This window comes from Paramisgurnus dabryanus, chromosome 1 (genome assembly GCF_030506205.2).
Source record: "Paramisgurnus dabryanus chromosome 1, PD_genome_1.1, whole genome shotgun sequence".
Taxonomy (NCBI): Eukaryota; Metazoa; Chordata; class Actinopteri; order Cypriniformes; family Cobitidae; genus Paramisgurnus; species Paramisgurnus dabryanus.
The window spans coordinates 557,296-572,917 of record NC_133337.1 but is presented as its reverse complement, the minus strand read 5'-3'; the positions used below and the strand labels follow the sequence as shown (position 1 = coordinate 572,917).

The window sequence follows — 15,622 nt, the reverse complement described above, 5'->3', positions numbered from 1 at the left end:
ATGTCCAGAAAATGTTTTGAAATTTACTGATCGCTATCTACAGATGAGGAATAAAGACAATCAAAAGGTGAGGAAAATTCAGTTGGAAACAGGCGTGTACACTCACTGCTTCTGTGTGAATGGGGTGCACTGAGAAGAGAAAGGCGGTAAGGAAGGACAGGTTGCCGTCATCGAACACACACTGTTCACAGGTGTGCATGAGCAGTGCTGTGACCATGCAGTGCAGACATACATTCACCAGGTGAAAGTAGAACGGGGTTATGCCGGCCAGCAATATGTTTAACCTGTAGTGAAAGTGACAAAACAAAAAAACTGTGAGATTTCAGGCATCAAAACTAGATTCAAGATTAAAAAATTATCTGTTATGGTTAACTTTAAACCTGAATCTTGTTATAAATGGTGTTTATTATAAAAACGACATATGACCCAACATCTATGAAGAGACGATGTCCACACCTGCCATTCAAATCGACTTCAAATGACATCAGCTCTGGATTCTCATAGAAAACTGTCAAATATGACATATATAATACCCTTTATTAATTTCTAATATTTGCTAACTATTAATTTGCTATTTTGTAAACAATATAATTCATACTAACAACTTTATTTTCTGACATAAACATGCATTTTATGTAAAGCAGCTTTTAAAGAACATGCATTGTGAAAAGCGCTATACAAATAAACTCGAATTGAATTACTACACACTAAAGACTAAACTTAAAGTGTTAAATGCATTATTTGGCCTTGCATCTATGCAGGCTTTGAATCTAAAGTGAACATATCAGTGAATTACAGTAAGTACATTACAGGAGAAATTAATTGACCTTAAGATTTAGCAGCACAGGGAGCACTTCAAGAAAAGACAGTGGGTTAGACATGTGAGCCGGGAACGATTAGTCTGAGTGATGCAACATTAATGAGTTTCCATGGTCACCTTGACTTAAATGAGAGACTGAATGAAATTAAAAGCACCATAGGCTGAAATGGTCACGGAGGATGTTGAAGAACAATCATGAACACAATCAAGTACACAGATGTTTTTCTTCAGATAATCCAAAAATGTTTGACCAGTACAGGCCAAAACAAGAATACCTTATACCTGTAACTGCAACACAAACAACAAATAACTACAATAAAATTAATGATAGCAAAAAGACACACGTCTGTTTTTTCGGGAATGTATGTATGCATGCAAGTTCAATAAAACCAGGAACATACAAACTGTCAATAATTAGATCATGTTGACATTAATGATAAGTAGATGCATAAAAACAAAATTATCAAGATAACTGACAGGTCTATAAAGACAAACTTGGACAGTATACTTTAAAAGGTCTCCATTAGTGTGTGGTTCACATTATCTTACATGAGTCCGTACCTGTCACTTAACATTCACCTTTGAACTTGATGTCGAGTAGCCAGGGAAAAGCAAGAAAAAAAATGTTCCAGCTATTGCCATGATGGAAGGAAGCACAATTGCGTACGCACAAATTTGTTCGTAAAATGTGCGTACAGATGTTCTAACTAACAAATTATGATTTAACAAAAACTTTCACAATAAAATGTATTTTAAATAAGTTGTAAGAACAACTTAGACCACACGTACACATCAATCATGAACAAGGAAAAAATAAGATAAAAGTAGATAACACAGATATATGTTATAGGTTTTTTTTCCTTGTTCATGATTATTGCGTACGTGTGGTCTAAGTTGTTCTTACAACTTTTTTAAAATACATTTTGGTGTGAAAGTTTTTGTTAAATCATAATTTGTTAGTTAGAACTAGGGCTGTCACTTTTTATTCGATATTCGAATATGCATTCGAACATGACGTGAAATATTCCGTATTCGAATAAATAAACCATCCGGTTTTTTAAATGCCATGTGTAGCGCATTTTTTACAGTAACACCTCGTAATAGGAAGGAGGCTGAGAGTGAGACCGACGACGGCAACTGTGCGCAAGAGAGGGAATCAAATGGGACCAAAATGAACCTCATGTGCATGTCAAGATAGAATTATAGTTTGTATATAAAATGACATATGGTTTATAGTGTTAAATATTATAGCAGAATAAAAAGCTTGTGTTAATACATTGCATTATGAAATTAGCTTGTATGAAGATATTTCATCATTTTTACAATGCAATGTAAACTTTATATTAAATAACAACAGCATTTGTCTTGTAAACGGATTTGAAATGATCATGTGCTGACTGTTGCGCGTCACATTGACGACAAGTGAGATCTGCTTAACTCAGCGGTAAGTTTAATTTCATCTCAAGTATCAAAGGGTTTGTGCTCTCTATCATTGAAAACGGGCAAGCAAACAGCACGCGCAGGGTTAATGTACTTGTCAATGACGGCTCACAAACGCGCGGGATAGGCTTTGTATGTGTGCTTGTTGTCAATGACAGTTCTGGTCACAAACACGCTCAAGCGCGGGATATGTGTGCTTGTCAATGATGGTCATTAAATCCGCGGAATTCTGCAGAGTTTTCTGCCGAAATCTGCGGGCGCGAATTCCGTTTGCGTCTGCCTATATACTCCTGCTGCTATTTAAGTTGTCACGTTATTGTTTGTAACTGTTCTGAATCGTTTTATATATATATAAGTTTGTAATTCATAAGTTGATAACCTGCTGTTTCAAACATTAAGTAAAAAAGTAATCCAGACAACCCCGTTTATGACTGTCACTGTTAATAATTTTGTGATTGAATCTCCATTGCGGTGGGTTTTTGATGCGCGTGGGGGGGTGTGGCGCCTAGATATTCGAATATATTCGGATACATTGCATGATATACGAAATCCGTTCGAATTTGATTTTTCTCAAAAGTGACAGCCCTAGTCAGAACATCCGTAAATTTGTACGTACGCATGCTTAGTGAATGGGACCCAATGTCTGTGAAACACTTTGTACATCTGCAGGTAATAATAAGCTTATGTTTGTTTATTTAGCAATGATTAACATGACATGGATCATAAGTGCATTACAGTCGATACAGGAGAGCCAGAAAGTGTCACAAAGCCTCATCAAAGCTAAAAACATCTATCCATTCATGCTGAATTCACAGTCTGTATTTGGCACCAAACTGTGTCATTAGGCCATTTCCCAATCACAGAGCCTAACTCTTAGCCACATCTTTAGCTAAAGTCAAATCTCCAATAAAAATGACAGTGTCTTCCCATCTGTTTTGGATGCTAAACAAAAGGGAAAGCACTTGTGATAAAATGTATAAAAATGAATTTTAGCTGTTGCCATACTATGACAATTAATGGTGACCAGTATGCAAGCTAAACTAAACTAAACAAATGTTACAAAATATGAGATTACTGTGTAAAGTCTATATTTTCCTAAGTATTACCATCTAACAGTGAAACCACCATATTTAGAGGGGCTTTGTTGTCCCCCTTGAGCTTTCATTGAGGCCTTATAGCAAACAGGCAGGCAGCTGTGACTACGTTTATTTACATTTATGCATGTTTTATCTAAGGCAACTTTCAGTAAATTCATTATATAGTTTTTCTAGTGGCGCTTTTCCATTGCATAGTACCCCACGGTTTAGTTTAGTTTGGGTCGGGTCAGCTCACCTCACTTTGGCGTGGTTAGCTTTTCCATCGAGTTTAGTATCACTTAGTAGTGGGAGGGATTATAGGCGTGTCGTTATATTTACGCTGCCTACTGCTGTGACATCATACACGTGAGAGCGTTGTTGTACATTCCCATACATTCATTTATTTCTCAGTCTACCACAAAATTAAAATTGGCCACCACAAATAGATGTTTGCACATCGCGTTTATAACTACCTCTGTCTCACATGACAGTTTCTGTTCAAACACCCGACCCGTGGCGTCAGTCGACGGCGCTCCGCTGAGCCTCAGTCAAGTTGCATTTATGCATTTATAATGCAGACGTGCACGTCGCGAATGTGCCGCCTCAAACTGCAAGTCTGGAAAAAACTGTTATTGTGTCCCGGATTCTCAACCTGTGGATGTTTTTCATCGCTAAAAGGGTGTTTGGAAACTTATAGCAGAACACAGATAACAACATGTTTGCTTGAGACAGCGCAAGCTAGCAGTAAGCTAAAGCTAATATTTACATTATAGCGATGACGCTTCTCTCAGACCAATCAGTGACCTACAGTGTTTTCGCGTCACGTTTGGTATCAGCTCGGGTCGCTTGGAACCCCAACCGAGGTGGTACGAAAAAAAGTATCGGGTACTACGTACTGCACCCAATGGAAAAGCTCCCAAAAGTAAGCTGACCCGACCCAAACTAAACTAAACCGTGGGGTACTATGCAATGGAAAAGCGCCATAAGTATACCTGTTCCCTGAGTTTCAAACCCATGACCTTTGCAGTGGTAACGCAATGCTCTACCAACCGGCATAATTTTTAAAGATGTTGTATAGCAAAAGCCGCATAATAATTCTCAAAAAAAATCCTCCTTTTCTGTTTAATCAAAACAGATAATAGCTTATGACACTGGAATAAAATAAAAAGCGAGAAATATTGACAGAATGTTTATTTTTGGCCGAACTATTCCTGTATTGTCGGATGTGGCGTTTCTTCACTTTCTATGCCTTGTTACAGGAGAAAGGTTCTCCCTATGCTCCGACTCTCTGTGCATGTCTCAAAAAGACAGCTGAAGTTTTTCAAGAGCCTGCATCAAAGAGCAGATAAAAGACACAAGGATCACGCTGAAATACAAGAGCAGCCCTTTAGGTAGACTCACAGCTCTCTTGCACATATATTTCTATGGGCTCAACTCAAGGGTGTTTTTATCCGTCTCCTTATACACTCTATAAAGCAGAAGCAGCACCTATGCTTTAATACTGGGTTTTTCAAAGTGGTGACTGCTAAGGTGAGAATTAATATGTGATTTTTGCACCTGGAATTGTAATCACCTAGAACACCCTAGCAACCATACAGATCCATTGCTTAGCAACCTGATAAAACACCTTCGCAACCACATTACATGCTCTAATATGGCAGTAATGATTTTTCACAGTGAATATTTTTTATAGCTCATGTCATATAAATATTAAGCATTATAATATTAAACATAATTATTATACAGCTTGTTGGAATGCTTGATTCTTATTGGCCAGTGCGAAATCTGCAGATTTGTTATTCCCACGGCTCTCTGGAATACTTGACTCTGATTGGTCAGTCACGTCATTCCGAAGTTGTCTCACAGCGCTCATCCGGGGACTGCAAATCATGTCACTCGTGTAATGTATCAAACTGACTCTTTGTAGAAATAAAATAAATAAAAAATTAACATTAAAAAGTCATTTTATAGTTGAAACGGGACAAAACTCAATTATTGCATATACGATTTACAGGGGAAAAAACGACTTATTTGCTCTAACAAGGCCACAGAGAACATGATCTAAAAATAAAGATAAAATATGAGGCGCAAAGCAGGCTGTTAATTGCTATAAATATCATACACAATGCCTCCTACAGTCTCTCACTCTTCGCGTTATCGCAGATCACGCCTAATGTTACATTAGGTGTGTTCGAGATCATCCGGCGCTGCGCAGACCGATCTGCGAGGTTTGCCGCTTGCAGTTGAGGGAGGAACTGAAGACGGAGCCGTCAAGCCGGACACCTGCTGCTTGCCGTAGTGACGTGTGCACCGTGTTTCCTTGTTTTTAATCGCAAATGAAGTGAATTAGATGCTTAATTTGATAAAACAAACCTTTTAGTAAAAAGTTGCAACCAGAAACATTTTAGATCGAATATTTTAATTGCTTCTCATACTGTATACCCGAAAATAACGGGAAACAAGCCTATATTATTAAAATACCAATAGAGTTTTTTATTGTCATTTTTATTTTATTACACAACACAATATAAGATATTTTAGCATATTAAAGTGTTTTTTCCTGTTTTAAAACATGAATTTATAATGTTTTTTAGTGGATCTAAAGGTTGGATTAAACTTGAAACGCACGTGATCGTTGTCATCAGTGAGGCGACCAATCACGTAAAGCTGTGTCATCATCACAACTCCGTGCAGCCGCCCTGGAGAAGCTGCACCGGCTGAGCTAGCCGGCTACTCTCAAAACGCTCTTGCGGTACTTAAAAACCATATGACACAGTCACGTGCCTGCAGCACCAGCTGAAGTCGGACAAAATTACTAACCGGAATGCACTGCTTCAAGTCAACTGCTGATCGGTCTGCGCAGCGCCGCATGAAGTCGAACACACCTATTAGGTGTGTTCGAGATCATCCGGCGCTGCGCAGACGGATCTGCGAAGTTTGCCGCTTGCAGTCGAGGGAGGAACTGAAGACGGAGCCGTCAAGCCGGAAACCTGCTGCTTGCCGTAGTGACGTGTGCGCCGTGTTTCCTTGTTTTTAATCGCAAATGAAGTGAATTAGATGCTGAATTTGATAAAACAAACCTTTTAGTAAAAAGTTGCAACCAGAAACATTTTATATCGAATATTTTAATTGCTGCTTATACTGTATACCCAAAAATAACGGGAAACAAGCCTATATTATTAAAATACCAATAGAGTTTGTTATTTTCATTTTTATTTTATTACACGACACAATATAACATATTTAAGCATATTAAAGTGTTTTTTCCTGTTTTAAAACATGAATTTATAATGTTTATTAGTGGAACTAAAGTTTGGATTAAACTTGAAACCCACGTGATCCTTGTCATCAGTGAGGCAGCCAATCATGTAAAGCTGTTACGTCATCACAACTCCGTGCAGCCGCTCTGGAGAAGCTGCACCGGCTGAGCTAGCCGGCTACTCTCGAAACGCTCTCGCGGTACTTAAAAACCATATGACACAGTCACGTGCCTGCAGCGCCAGCTGAAGTCGGACAAAATTACTAACCGGAATGCGCTTCAAGTCAGCCGCCGATCGGTCTGCGCAGCGCCGCATGAAGTCGAACACACCTACTGAGCTGTAGGATCCCGTGCCATATGGACAATGACGTCAGAAACGCGAGATCGAGGAACGCCCCACGCTCTAAATCTGGACTCAAAACAAGGCTGTTTACACTTGGCATTAACATGCGTTTTCATTGATCGGATCACAAGTGGACGAGAGAGACACATTACGTTTACACCTGGTATTTAAATCCGTCTCTTTTCTCCACTTTCGACCGCATCTGTCCTGAATACTGTGAGGGGGTGGTCTGTGAGATGCTGCATAGTGTTTTGTACGTTTATATGTTGGAGCTTTCTCTGAATTTTCAGCGCAATTGATGAAATAGGATCGCGCAACTTTCACACGCTTTCAAAACGAAACTACGGAGATCAGCCGCTTTAGTTGTATCGATGAAAGGCTAAAAATAGCGCTGTTCACCGTATGTTTACGCCAGAAGTCAAAAAAAGACGTAAAACTTGTGTTTAATACCTCAGATTAGATAAATGGGCGGAGAGAAGGCGGTCGCGTCCCAGCAAACACAAAACGTTTTTACAACGTTTCACAACGTTGTATTTTGGTTGTAATTAGGTAATGTTGCAGCACAACGTTTTAAAAACGTCACCCTAAATTTTAAAAAACAATGTAACCAAAAAAAGACGTTTTTAATACGTTGTAAAGACACCTAATTAGTACGTTTTTTTTAGGTAGTAAAAAAACGTAAATATCACGTCTGTTTACTACGAAAACAAAACCAGACCAAAATGAACCATTTTTGAGACGTTTTATTTAGGTGTTAAAATAACGTAATCATAACGTTGGAATAAAACGTAAATATCACGTCCGTTTACTACGAAAATAAAACCAGACCAAAATAAACCATTTTTGAGACGTTTTATTTAGGTGTTAAAATAACGTAATCATAACGTTGGAATAAAACGTAAATATCACGTCCGTTTACTACGAAAATAAAACCAGACCAAAATAAACCATTTGTAGGACGTTTTATTTAGGTGTTAAAATAACGTAATTATAACATTGGAATAAAACGTAAATACCACGTCCGTTTACAACGAAAATAAAACCAGACCAAAATAAACCATTTGTGAGACGTTTTATTTAGGTGTCAAAATAACGTTATCATAACGTTGGAATAAAACGTGAACATAACGTCCGTTTACTACGCAAACAAAACCAAATCAAAATGCAATGTTTTTTTGCAACGTTTTGGTTAGGCATGACTGGGTTGGTAGGCATTTTGCTGGTGGGCCGACGCACTTTGGGGGCCGATACGGCATTGATTTTTGCCAAAGACTGCTCCATCATGCAGGGCCAGCGGCGCCTTCTGTTGATCACTAAACGCGCCACAGACGCAATAGCTGCTCCGCTTAAAATATCGCTTTACCCTCTCTATCCATCCCTCTCTCTCAAAATGGGAAGACCAAAGCGCAAAGGTGGTGCTAAAAAGTTGCACAGTTCCCACTCGCAGCTTTTAGATATAACATAACATATACTTCTCTTCTTTAGAGTTCATTTGTGTTATTTTAATGCCGTGGGCGCATTATTGATGCGATAAAGCAACTTTAATACGCGAGCGTGCATTGCATACCCTGCTTAAAATACAGCAAGAACAATATGTTGTGTTTTGGTGCTGATATGCTGGTGACCACCAGCTAAACCAGCACCAAACCAGCATGGAAATGATGCGGGTCTATGCTGATTTTTTCAGCAGGGTACGTGCAGTGGGATTTCCTTCACTCTCACACAAATCTCGTTGAGCAGCTACATTATACAACTCTGAACTGGCTCTCAGCTCAGATTTTGCGTGTGCTTGCTTATACTTAAGTCCTTATAAAGTCCAGATATATTTTTATTTAGCTAAACTGACAGAAGTGCAAACATTACAGATAACCCCATAACACTTGTAACACTTGCTGGAAAATTCTATTTAAAAATAATGAAATACTATTCTATCTACATGCTAGATGTGAATGTTTTTGTTTATATAGGGTAAAACGATAGAATCACGCACATCCCAGTTAAATGCGGGTGCAGGATCAAATCAATGAATAAGTAACAAAAAAAAGAGAAGGATCCGCACACCAAACAGCTCCCTTTCATTATTAGGAGTGACGTTTCGGGTCTCTACAAGGACTGAGGAAGGGTTGTAGAGACCCGAAACGTTACTCCTAATAAATGTTTATAACAGATAACCACATACTGTAGCGATCCACATACTGATGTCTCCCTCATAAGCATCCTTGGATCACTGCATATAAATAGCTTAAGTATTTTTAAAAAGGGCCACACACACACACACCGTTTTTTTATAATTGTCAATTATGTGATATTGTATTTACAGTTCATTTTAATTAATGAAATTTACATTTGTTTTCTTTCATTATCTTGTAAACTTATGGATTAGTTGTAACACTGTGTTACTTTAACTTTTCTTTTTAAAGAAAAGTTTTCAAGTTGGGTAGTTGTAGGAATTGGATTTGGTGACTTACACACCCAACTCAGAAATGGAAAAACAACATGTGCATATGGCTCCATAAACGTTGAGCAGTAAAGGAATAGTTCTCCCAAAAATGAAAATTCTGTCATCATTTACTCACTCTCATGTTGCTACAACCCGGTATAAATGTATTTGTTCTGATGAACACAATGTAAGATATTTTGAGGAATGTTTGTAATTTAACTGTTAATAAGCCCCATTCACTTCCATAGTAGGACAAAAGTATACTATATAAGTAAATGTTGCTCCCGAACGGTTAAATTACGAACATCCTCAAATTCATGTTCATTAGAGCAAATACATTTATACAGGTTTAGAATCTTAGGATTAGAATAAAATACTAGCGTAATAGCTAAAAAAAAAGTTAAATAAAAGATTAAATAAAAAGATTAAATTATCCTATATGACAAAGAACAACCAAAAGTTTTAAATTCACAATTTAATAATAATTTAATGCGATTTAAATTGTTTATGTAGTTTTCTAAGATGTTTATTTATGTAAATGCTGTGTGTGTGTGTGTGTGTGTGTTCTGCGGGTGCTGCCCCTTTAAATCCGTTGAAGTGAAGTCAGTTACCATGGAAACGAGGCTACAGGGAACAACAGAAAGCGCCAAAGCTCCGTGTCTCTATGGTTTTCTTCACTTTTTCAGGTAAGTTTTGTCCCTCAAATTACAAAAATAATACAAACAACTGTGGTTAACACCTACTTGATACGCTTTTGTTCAATATTTACCTCATTGAAATGGCTTGTGTCTTCGAGAAAAGTCCGTTAGCATTTCCGTTAGCATGGTGCTAGCGCTATAGTTTTAGCGCTTGTTTATGAAAGTTTGGGCGATTGAGAACATCTAAATGTGTCGATGGGAGGTTTTAAAAGCGTTGTAAAGGGTGTCAATGCATTATTGGAAGTATGTTAATTTGTTTAACCTAAAATATGCGATGTACTCACAGTCTATGGATGTACTGTTACGTTAGGCAGTAGCAACTTAACATGGGGCGTCAAAATTAGCTGAAAGTATTACAAGGTTTTATCGTAAATCAGTATAGATAAAAAGTTGTTCTCTGATTTCAGGAGTGACAAAATAACCCCTCTTTAATAGAAAATAAGCTCACGATTTCTGCATTTTCGAATGGAGCTGCTGACAGAGATGTTTAAAAAGCTCATTCAATCACTTCATATGCACTTCCCAACGTAATCTTGCATCTTGTTATTTTCCTTTAAAAAATGTATTACAGTTATTTAAAGAAGGTTTTGACAAACGTGAGTGATACTGTGCAATATATAATAAATAAGTAAACCTAAAAACATAAAATTCAGATATTTTTTGTGTATTCTATTTTTTGTATACTATCCTTTTTAACGTTTCAACTCTACTCTTGCTGGTTTCCTTTTGTACTGCATCCTAAATATTGTTTGCTCTGCAGCGTTTCCCATACATTGATTTATTTGTGGTGGCCCACCACAGAATCAACACTGGCCCCCACAAATAGAATTTTCATGATTCCCATTTACATTTTTATTTCACCATTTAAAACCGCTTAATTCGGCTTAAAATATAATTTGATATATAATATAGATCAAATACAGATACAGATCAAAGAGTAGAAGTGAAACATATTTCAGGTGCCAACACTAGATCAAACGCAAACACGACATGATGACGTCACATATATGCTAATTAGCGGGTGACGTCATCACCACCACAGTCTCCTCAAAATCCTGTGGGAAACACTGCTCTGTGACAAGTTGCATGTTATGTTTGTAGATTTGTCCATGCTGATGGCCATGCAGCAGAGTTCAAGCAAACCTGTCAGAAAACATCTCTAAGGGGCTATGTATGAACCATATGGCTAGTAAGTAAGACCTCAAACTTAAACACTACTGTTCAAAAGGCTGTGATTTATTTATCTGACAAAAATACAGTGAAAACAGAAATGTTGTGAAATTATCACAATGTAGATTATCTGTTTTCTTTGTAAATATGCAGTTAAGTGTAATTTCTGTGATGCAAAACAAAATATTTACTCTCACTTCTAACAAACAGAAGTGCAACTTACCATTTTAGGGGAACTCTAAAATATTTATTAACACAACAAACAACATTGATAATAATTGAAAATGTTTCTTGAGCATCAAATCAGCGTATTAGAATGAACTCTGATAGATTATGTGACACTGAAGATTGGAGTAATGATGCTGAAAATTCAACATTAATCACAGGAATAAATGACAACTTACAATATGTTCATATAATAAAAGACATTAAAAAAATCTGAACCTAAACCTTTGAATGGCTTTGTAAATTATAGTTATGATGGCTTGTTCCTCCAACTTAATGATACTATTGCATATGTAGTTTGTTCCATAGAGACTGTCTCGGTTCCACAAATAATGAGGAAAAATTTACTAAGGAATCCAGAAAAAATCAGATTGTGATTTGAACCAGATAATTGCTTAATAAGGTCACAAAATTATTGGTAGTACCCACAGGGCCGGCGCCACGAGGGGGCGTGAGGGGGCGTCGCCCCCTCACTGGCACTATCCCGCCCCCTCAGATCACCATTAATGTTGAATGGGATTTTAATGATAAAATGCGCTATTTAAAAATCACGTTTGCCTTGTGTATTGTCTTCCTAAAGGGAATTTTAAAGTCTAATTATTTAACAAAACAAAAAAACAAGTGTGCATGTATTCTACCGTGACACACGCCCACTCATGTATAGCCTATAGGCTTGTTCGAATTCATCAGGCGAAGACGTCAAAATGCCGCGAGAGCGAGACGAAACGACACTTAGTATGATTTCTCGAATCGTTCTCGCGGTACTTTGACGTCATGTGGATGTTGGTTCTTGCAGCCGCGCCTGAAGTTGAACAAGTTTGTGTTGACGGCTTGAGGCACGCCGACAATGAGCCCGCGTTCTGAGTCTCAGAGGGAAATCAAGATGTCGAAGTGGGAAATTATATAAAAATTTACAGACAGGAGTGTGAGAGTGACCTGGGCCTGCCCTGTAGCAATGGATATATGGAAAATAGCATTGGAAGTTCTACAAACCGGACTCCGGATTGTCACACATCAATTAATGCCGTGGCGTGGATGAATTATCGGAGCATTTCAGGTGCAAAGATCCAAATATTCGGCTGTCATTAAGTCAATTCGGGCACCATGAACTTCAGCCAGACTGTACATAGTTTTGAAAAGTTCAGATGTTCATGTTCTTCAGCATCCTTGCAAGTCAACGTACAACCAACAGCCTATTATTGTTCTGCATTTAATTTTAAAGGTAAGCCTGTACGATCTCTCACACACCTGTTTATCAGGAGTAAATAGATAAAAAACAGACATCGTTAAATTTATAATTAACGAATTTGAATTAGCCTATCCTACAGCATAGCTGTATATGTAAACGAGTTATTGTCATTTTGCTATTGTGGTTCTCTAGCTGCTTAATCGCTAGCTTGGTGCATTACTTGTGGCAGTTAAAATAACTACGTTGTATGATCAAATTGAACCAAAATGTTGATAAAATGTTGCGTTTGGACCGTTTTTGGGCTGAAAACCATCAACTCTATTTGCCAACACTGCCCCCCACCATTATGTAAATTTATTTCTACCTCTGGGTCTGAACTTCAAATGAGTAGTGTTGTGCTAATATGTGACGTTAGGTATGCGTTTTTTGTTGTTGTTGTATTGTTCAGAGCTCTGTAAGTTGCTCACTATAGCTGTAGTTTTTGTGGTTGTATTACAGAGATGTTATAACACTTTAAAACTACCAAACCTATGTATTTTCTAGCTGGGGGAATTATATGCATTCATGTGATCGCCCCCTCTGGTATTTTAGACGCCCCCTCATCAGCGCTCGGCTGGCGCCGGCACTGAGTACCCAGGATGTCAAAGTCCACAAAAGGTGGCAGAGCTTTTTCACATTTTACTCCCAAACTCTTCCAGTGTAAATCTAGAAAAAGTCCTAACTTTTTAGCCAAGCATTCACATAACACATTTTATAACATTGTTCTTAAGTAATGAAAAGTATTAAACAAGTGCACATGATCATATTTTGCTTGAAATAATATGAACAGCAGCTATGGATATCCTTTTGCTTTCCTGTTTTTATCTATCAGGATACCCATACAAGTTACAGAAGCTCCAGTATGGATCCAGCCTCACTTGTAAAGACTTCAGATGACGCCTACACTCTCAGAGACTTCAGATGATGGCAACTAGATGGACATACAAAACTGTCAAACATTATATATATATATATATATATTAGGGGTGTAACGGTACGTGTATTCGAACCGGACCGTTTCGGTTCAGGGCTTTCGGCACGGTGCACACGTGCACCGAAAGGCCGAATGCATTTTGTGTGCGCCTGTGCGGAACATAATAGGTGTGTTTCCGCACGAACATATTAAGCGGCGGAAGTCTCCTCGTTCAGCGCAAGTCTTCTGTCAAACATATAACATAATTAGGCCCGCAGAAAATTTTTTATTTACTTAGTTGTATATCCGTTTGATTATTGATGTAAACGTTTACGTGTCGTATCTAAAAGCGCATGTTAAACGCGTGTCAACGCGCTGCTTTGTTCTTTCAAAAGTGCATGAGAGGTTGCGCGTCTTTCGTTGCTACGCAATCATGAGACGCGCTTTCTGTGACAGCGAGAATAAGGAATACGTGATCAGATTTTTCATCTGCACCTCATGTCAATCATATCATTGTCACAATGCGATCAGCTGGTCGGGACACGGAGGAGCTGTAACCCGGGCTTACTCAGCTGTTACTCAGCTGCGGAGGGGTTCGTTAGTAAAGTCACAGCTTACATTGACAACACAAGCAAAGATTAGGAGAAACATGCAAAAGATCAAAGATGGCTATGTATGCAGCTCACTAATCTCAAAATGAGTGTATAATAAGTATATCATCATGTTGCTTCCTATGCAGTTACACATAGAGCAGTAATATTATTTTTATACAGAGATGGTACATAGCCAATTCAATACTGTGAGTTAAACAATCCAAAATAAATCAAAACAGAACATTTTTGGTGTCAAAAATGTAGGCTAATTGTTGATAAATGTATTCAGGAATTGAATTTGTTAGTTCAAGGTTTTAGTAGAAAAAGTTTAAGAAAAGGTTAAGAAAAGAGTTACCTTCTGTTATAAAATAATGTAAAAAAGAACTTTGCAGTAGTATTTTATTTATTATTTTTCATTTTATATATATTTTATATGTTATATTTTAATAAAAAGTGTTTAAAAAAGTGTAAACAAATTGTAAAAAAAGTTTATAGTAATAAACAACCTGCAGTTTAATGTTTGCATTTTCCCCTTACTGAACCGAAAATGAACCGAACCGTGGCTTCAAAACCGGGGTTCGCACCGAACCGTGATTTTTGCGTACCGTTACACCCCTAATATATATATATATATATATATATATATATATATATATATATATATATATATATATATATATATATATATATATATATATATATATATATATATATATAGCACTCACTGCCTCAAAGCATAAGTTTGCAGATTTTCAACCCACGTTATATTTTTTCAATAAATTGGGGTATTTGAATGGAAAATGTTAACTTTTTTTTCTTGAGTTAAACTTAAATTCCCAATTAGTTCTTGACAATACTCTGCCAGATGACAGATTACATATATTACAGACATTGGAACAATACAAAGTGGGTTGGAAATCTGTAAACTTCCTTTATAATCATAATTGTCTGTTTAACTGAGCATGACTTGAAACACATGCCTTGTATTATCTTAGAGCTATATGATTATTGTATTAACATTACTTCGTTACTTAATGAGATTAATGCATATCCCTAGTTTCACAGACAAGGCTTAAGCCTATAGTCCTAGACTAAGACACATGTTTGAGCTGTCTCAATTGAAAAGAACTTTCAATGCGAGATTTTAAAATAAACCAGTGCCAGTGATTTGTCTTAAGATAGACACCAGTAACAATTTTTTTCTAAGGCATGTTTATTAAAGATGCTTAAACATCTTAATTTAACTAAGGCATAGTCTAGTAGCTTTAGCTAAGCCATGTCCGTGAAACCAGGCCTTTATACATTTTCTTAATGCATTAAGATATGTAAGTTGAATTAAAAGATTAAATTCGGTTTGAACTTTATTGGTAAAACATACCAAGCAGATTAGCCCAGAAAATAAACCAAATGTGTTAAA

At 37.2% G+C, this 15,622-nt stretch overlaps 1 protein-coding gene and 1 long non-coding RNA gene across 6 annotated transcripts in view; one reads left to right on the top strand and one right to left on the bottom strand.

The window, feature by feature from the left end:
* tmtc1 (transmembrane O-mannosyltransferase targeting cadherins 1) overlaps nucleotides 1-15,622 on the bottom strand; it is a 314,969-nt gene that overhangs the window by 294,903 nt on the left and 4,444 nt on the right. For 2 of the 5 annotated variants that reach the window (XM_065265568.2, XM_073815006.1), the window contains exon 2: nucleotides 107-284. The exons of 1 other annotated variant lie outside the window; for it this stretch is intronic. In XM_065265568.2, coding sequence (XP_065121640.1) covers nucleotides 107-284 — 178 coding nt within the window. Of the gene's footprint in view, nucleotides 1-106; nucleotides 285-15,622 lie in introns of those variants that run through there. 2 more of the 5 variants (XM_073815016.1, XM_065265570.2) reach the window with 2 other exon arrangements.
* On the top strand, nucleotides 9,977-14,840 carry LOC135746940 (uncharacterized). Its single transcript, XR_010531637.2, has 3 exons — nucleotides 9,977-10,064; nucleotides 11,178-11,265; nucleotides 13,532-14,840. It is a non-coding gene; the product is annotated as an uncharacterized lncRNA (long non-coding RNA).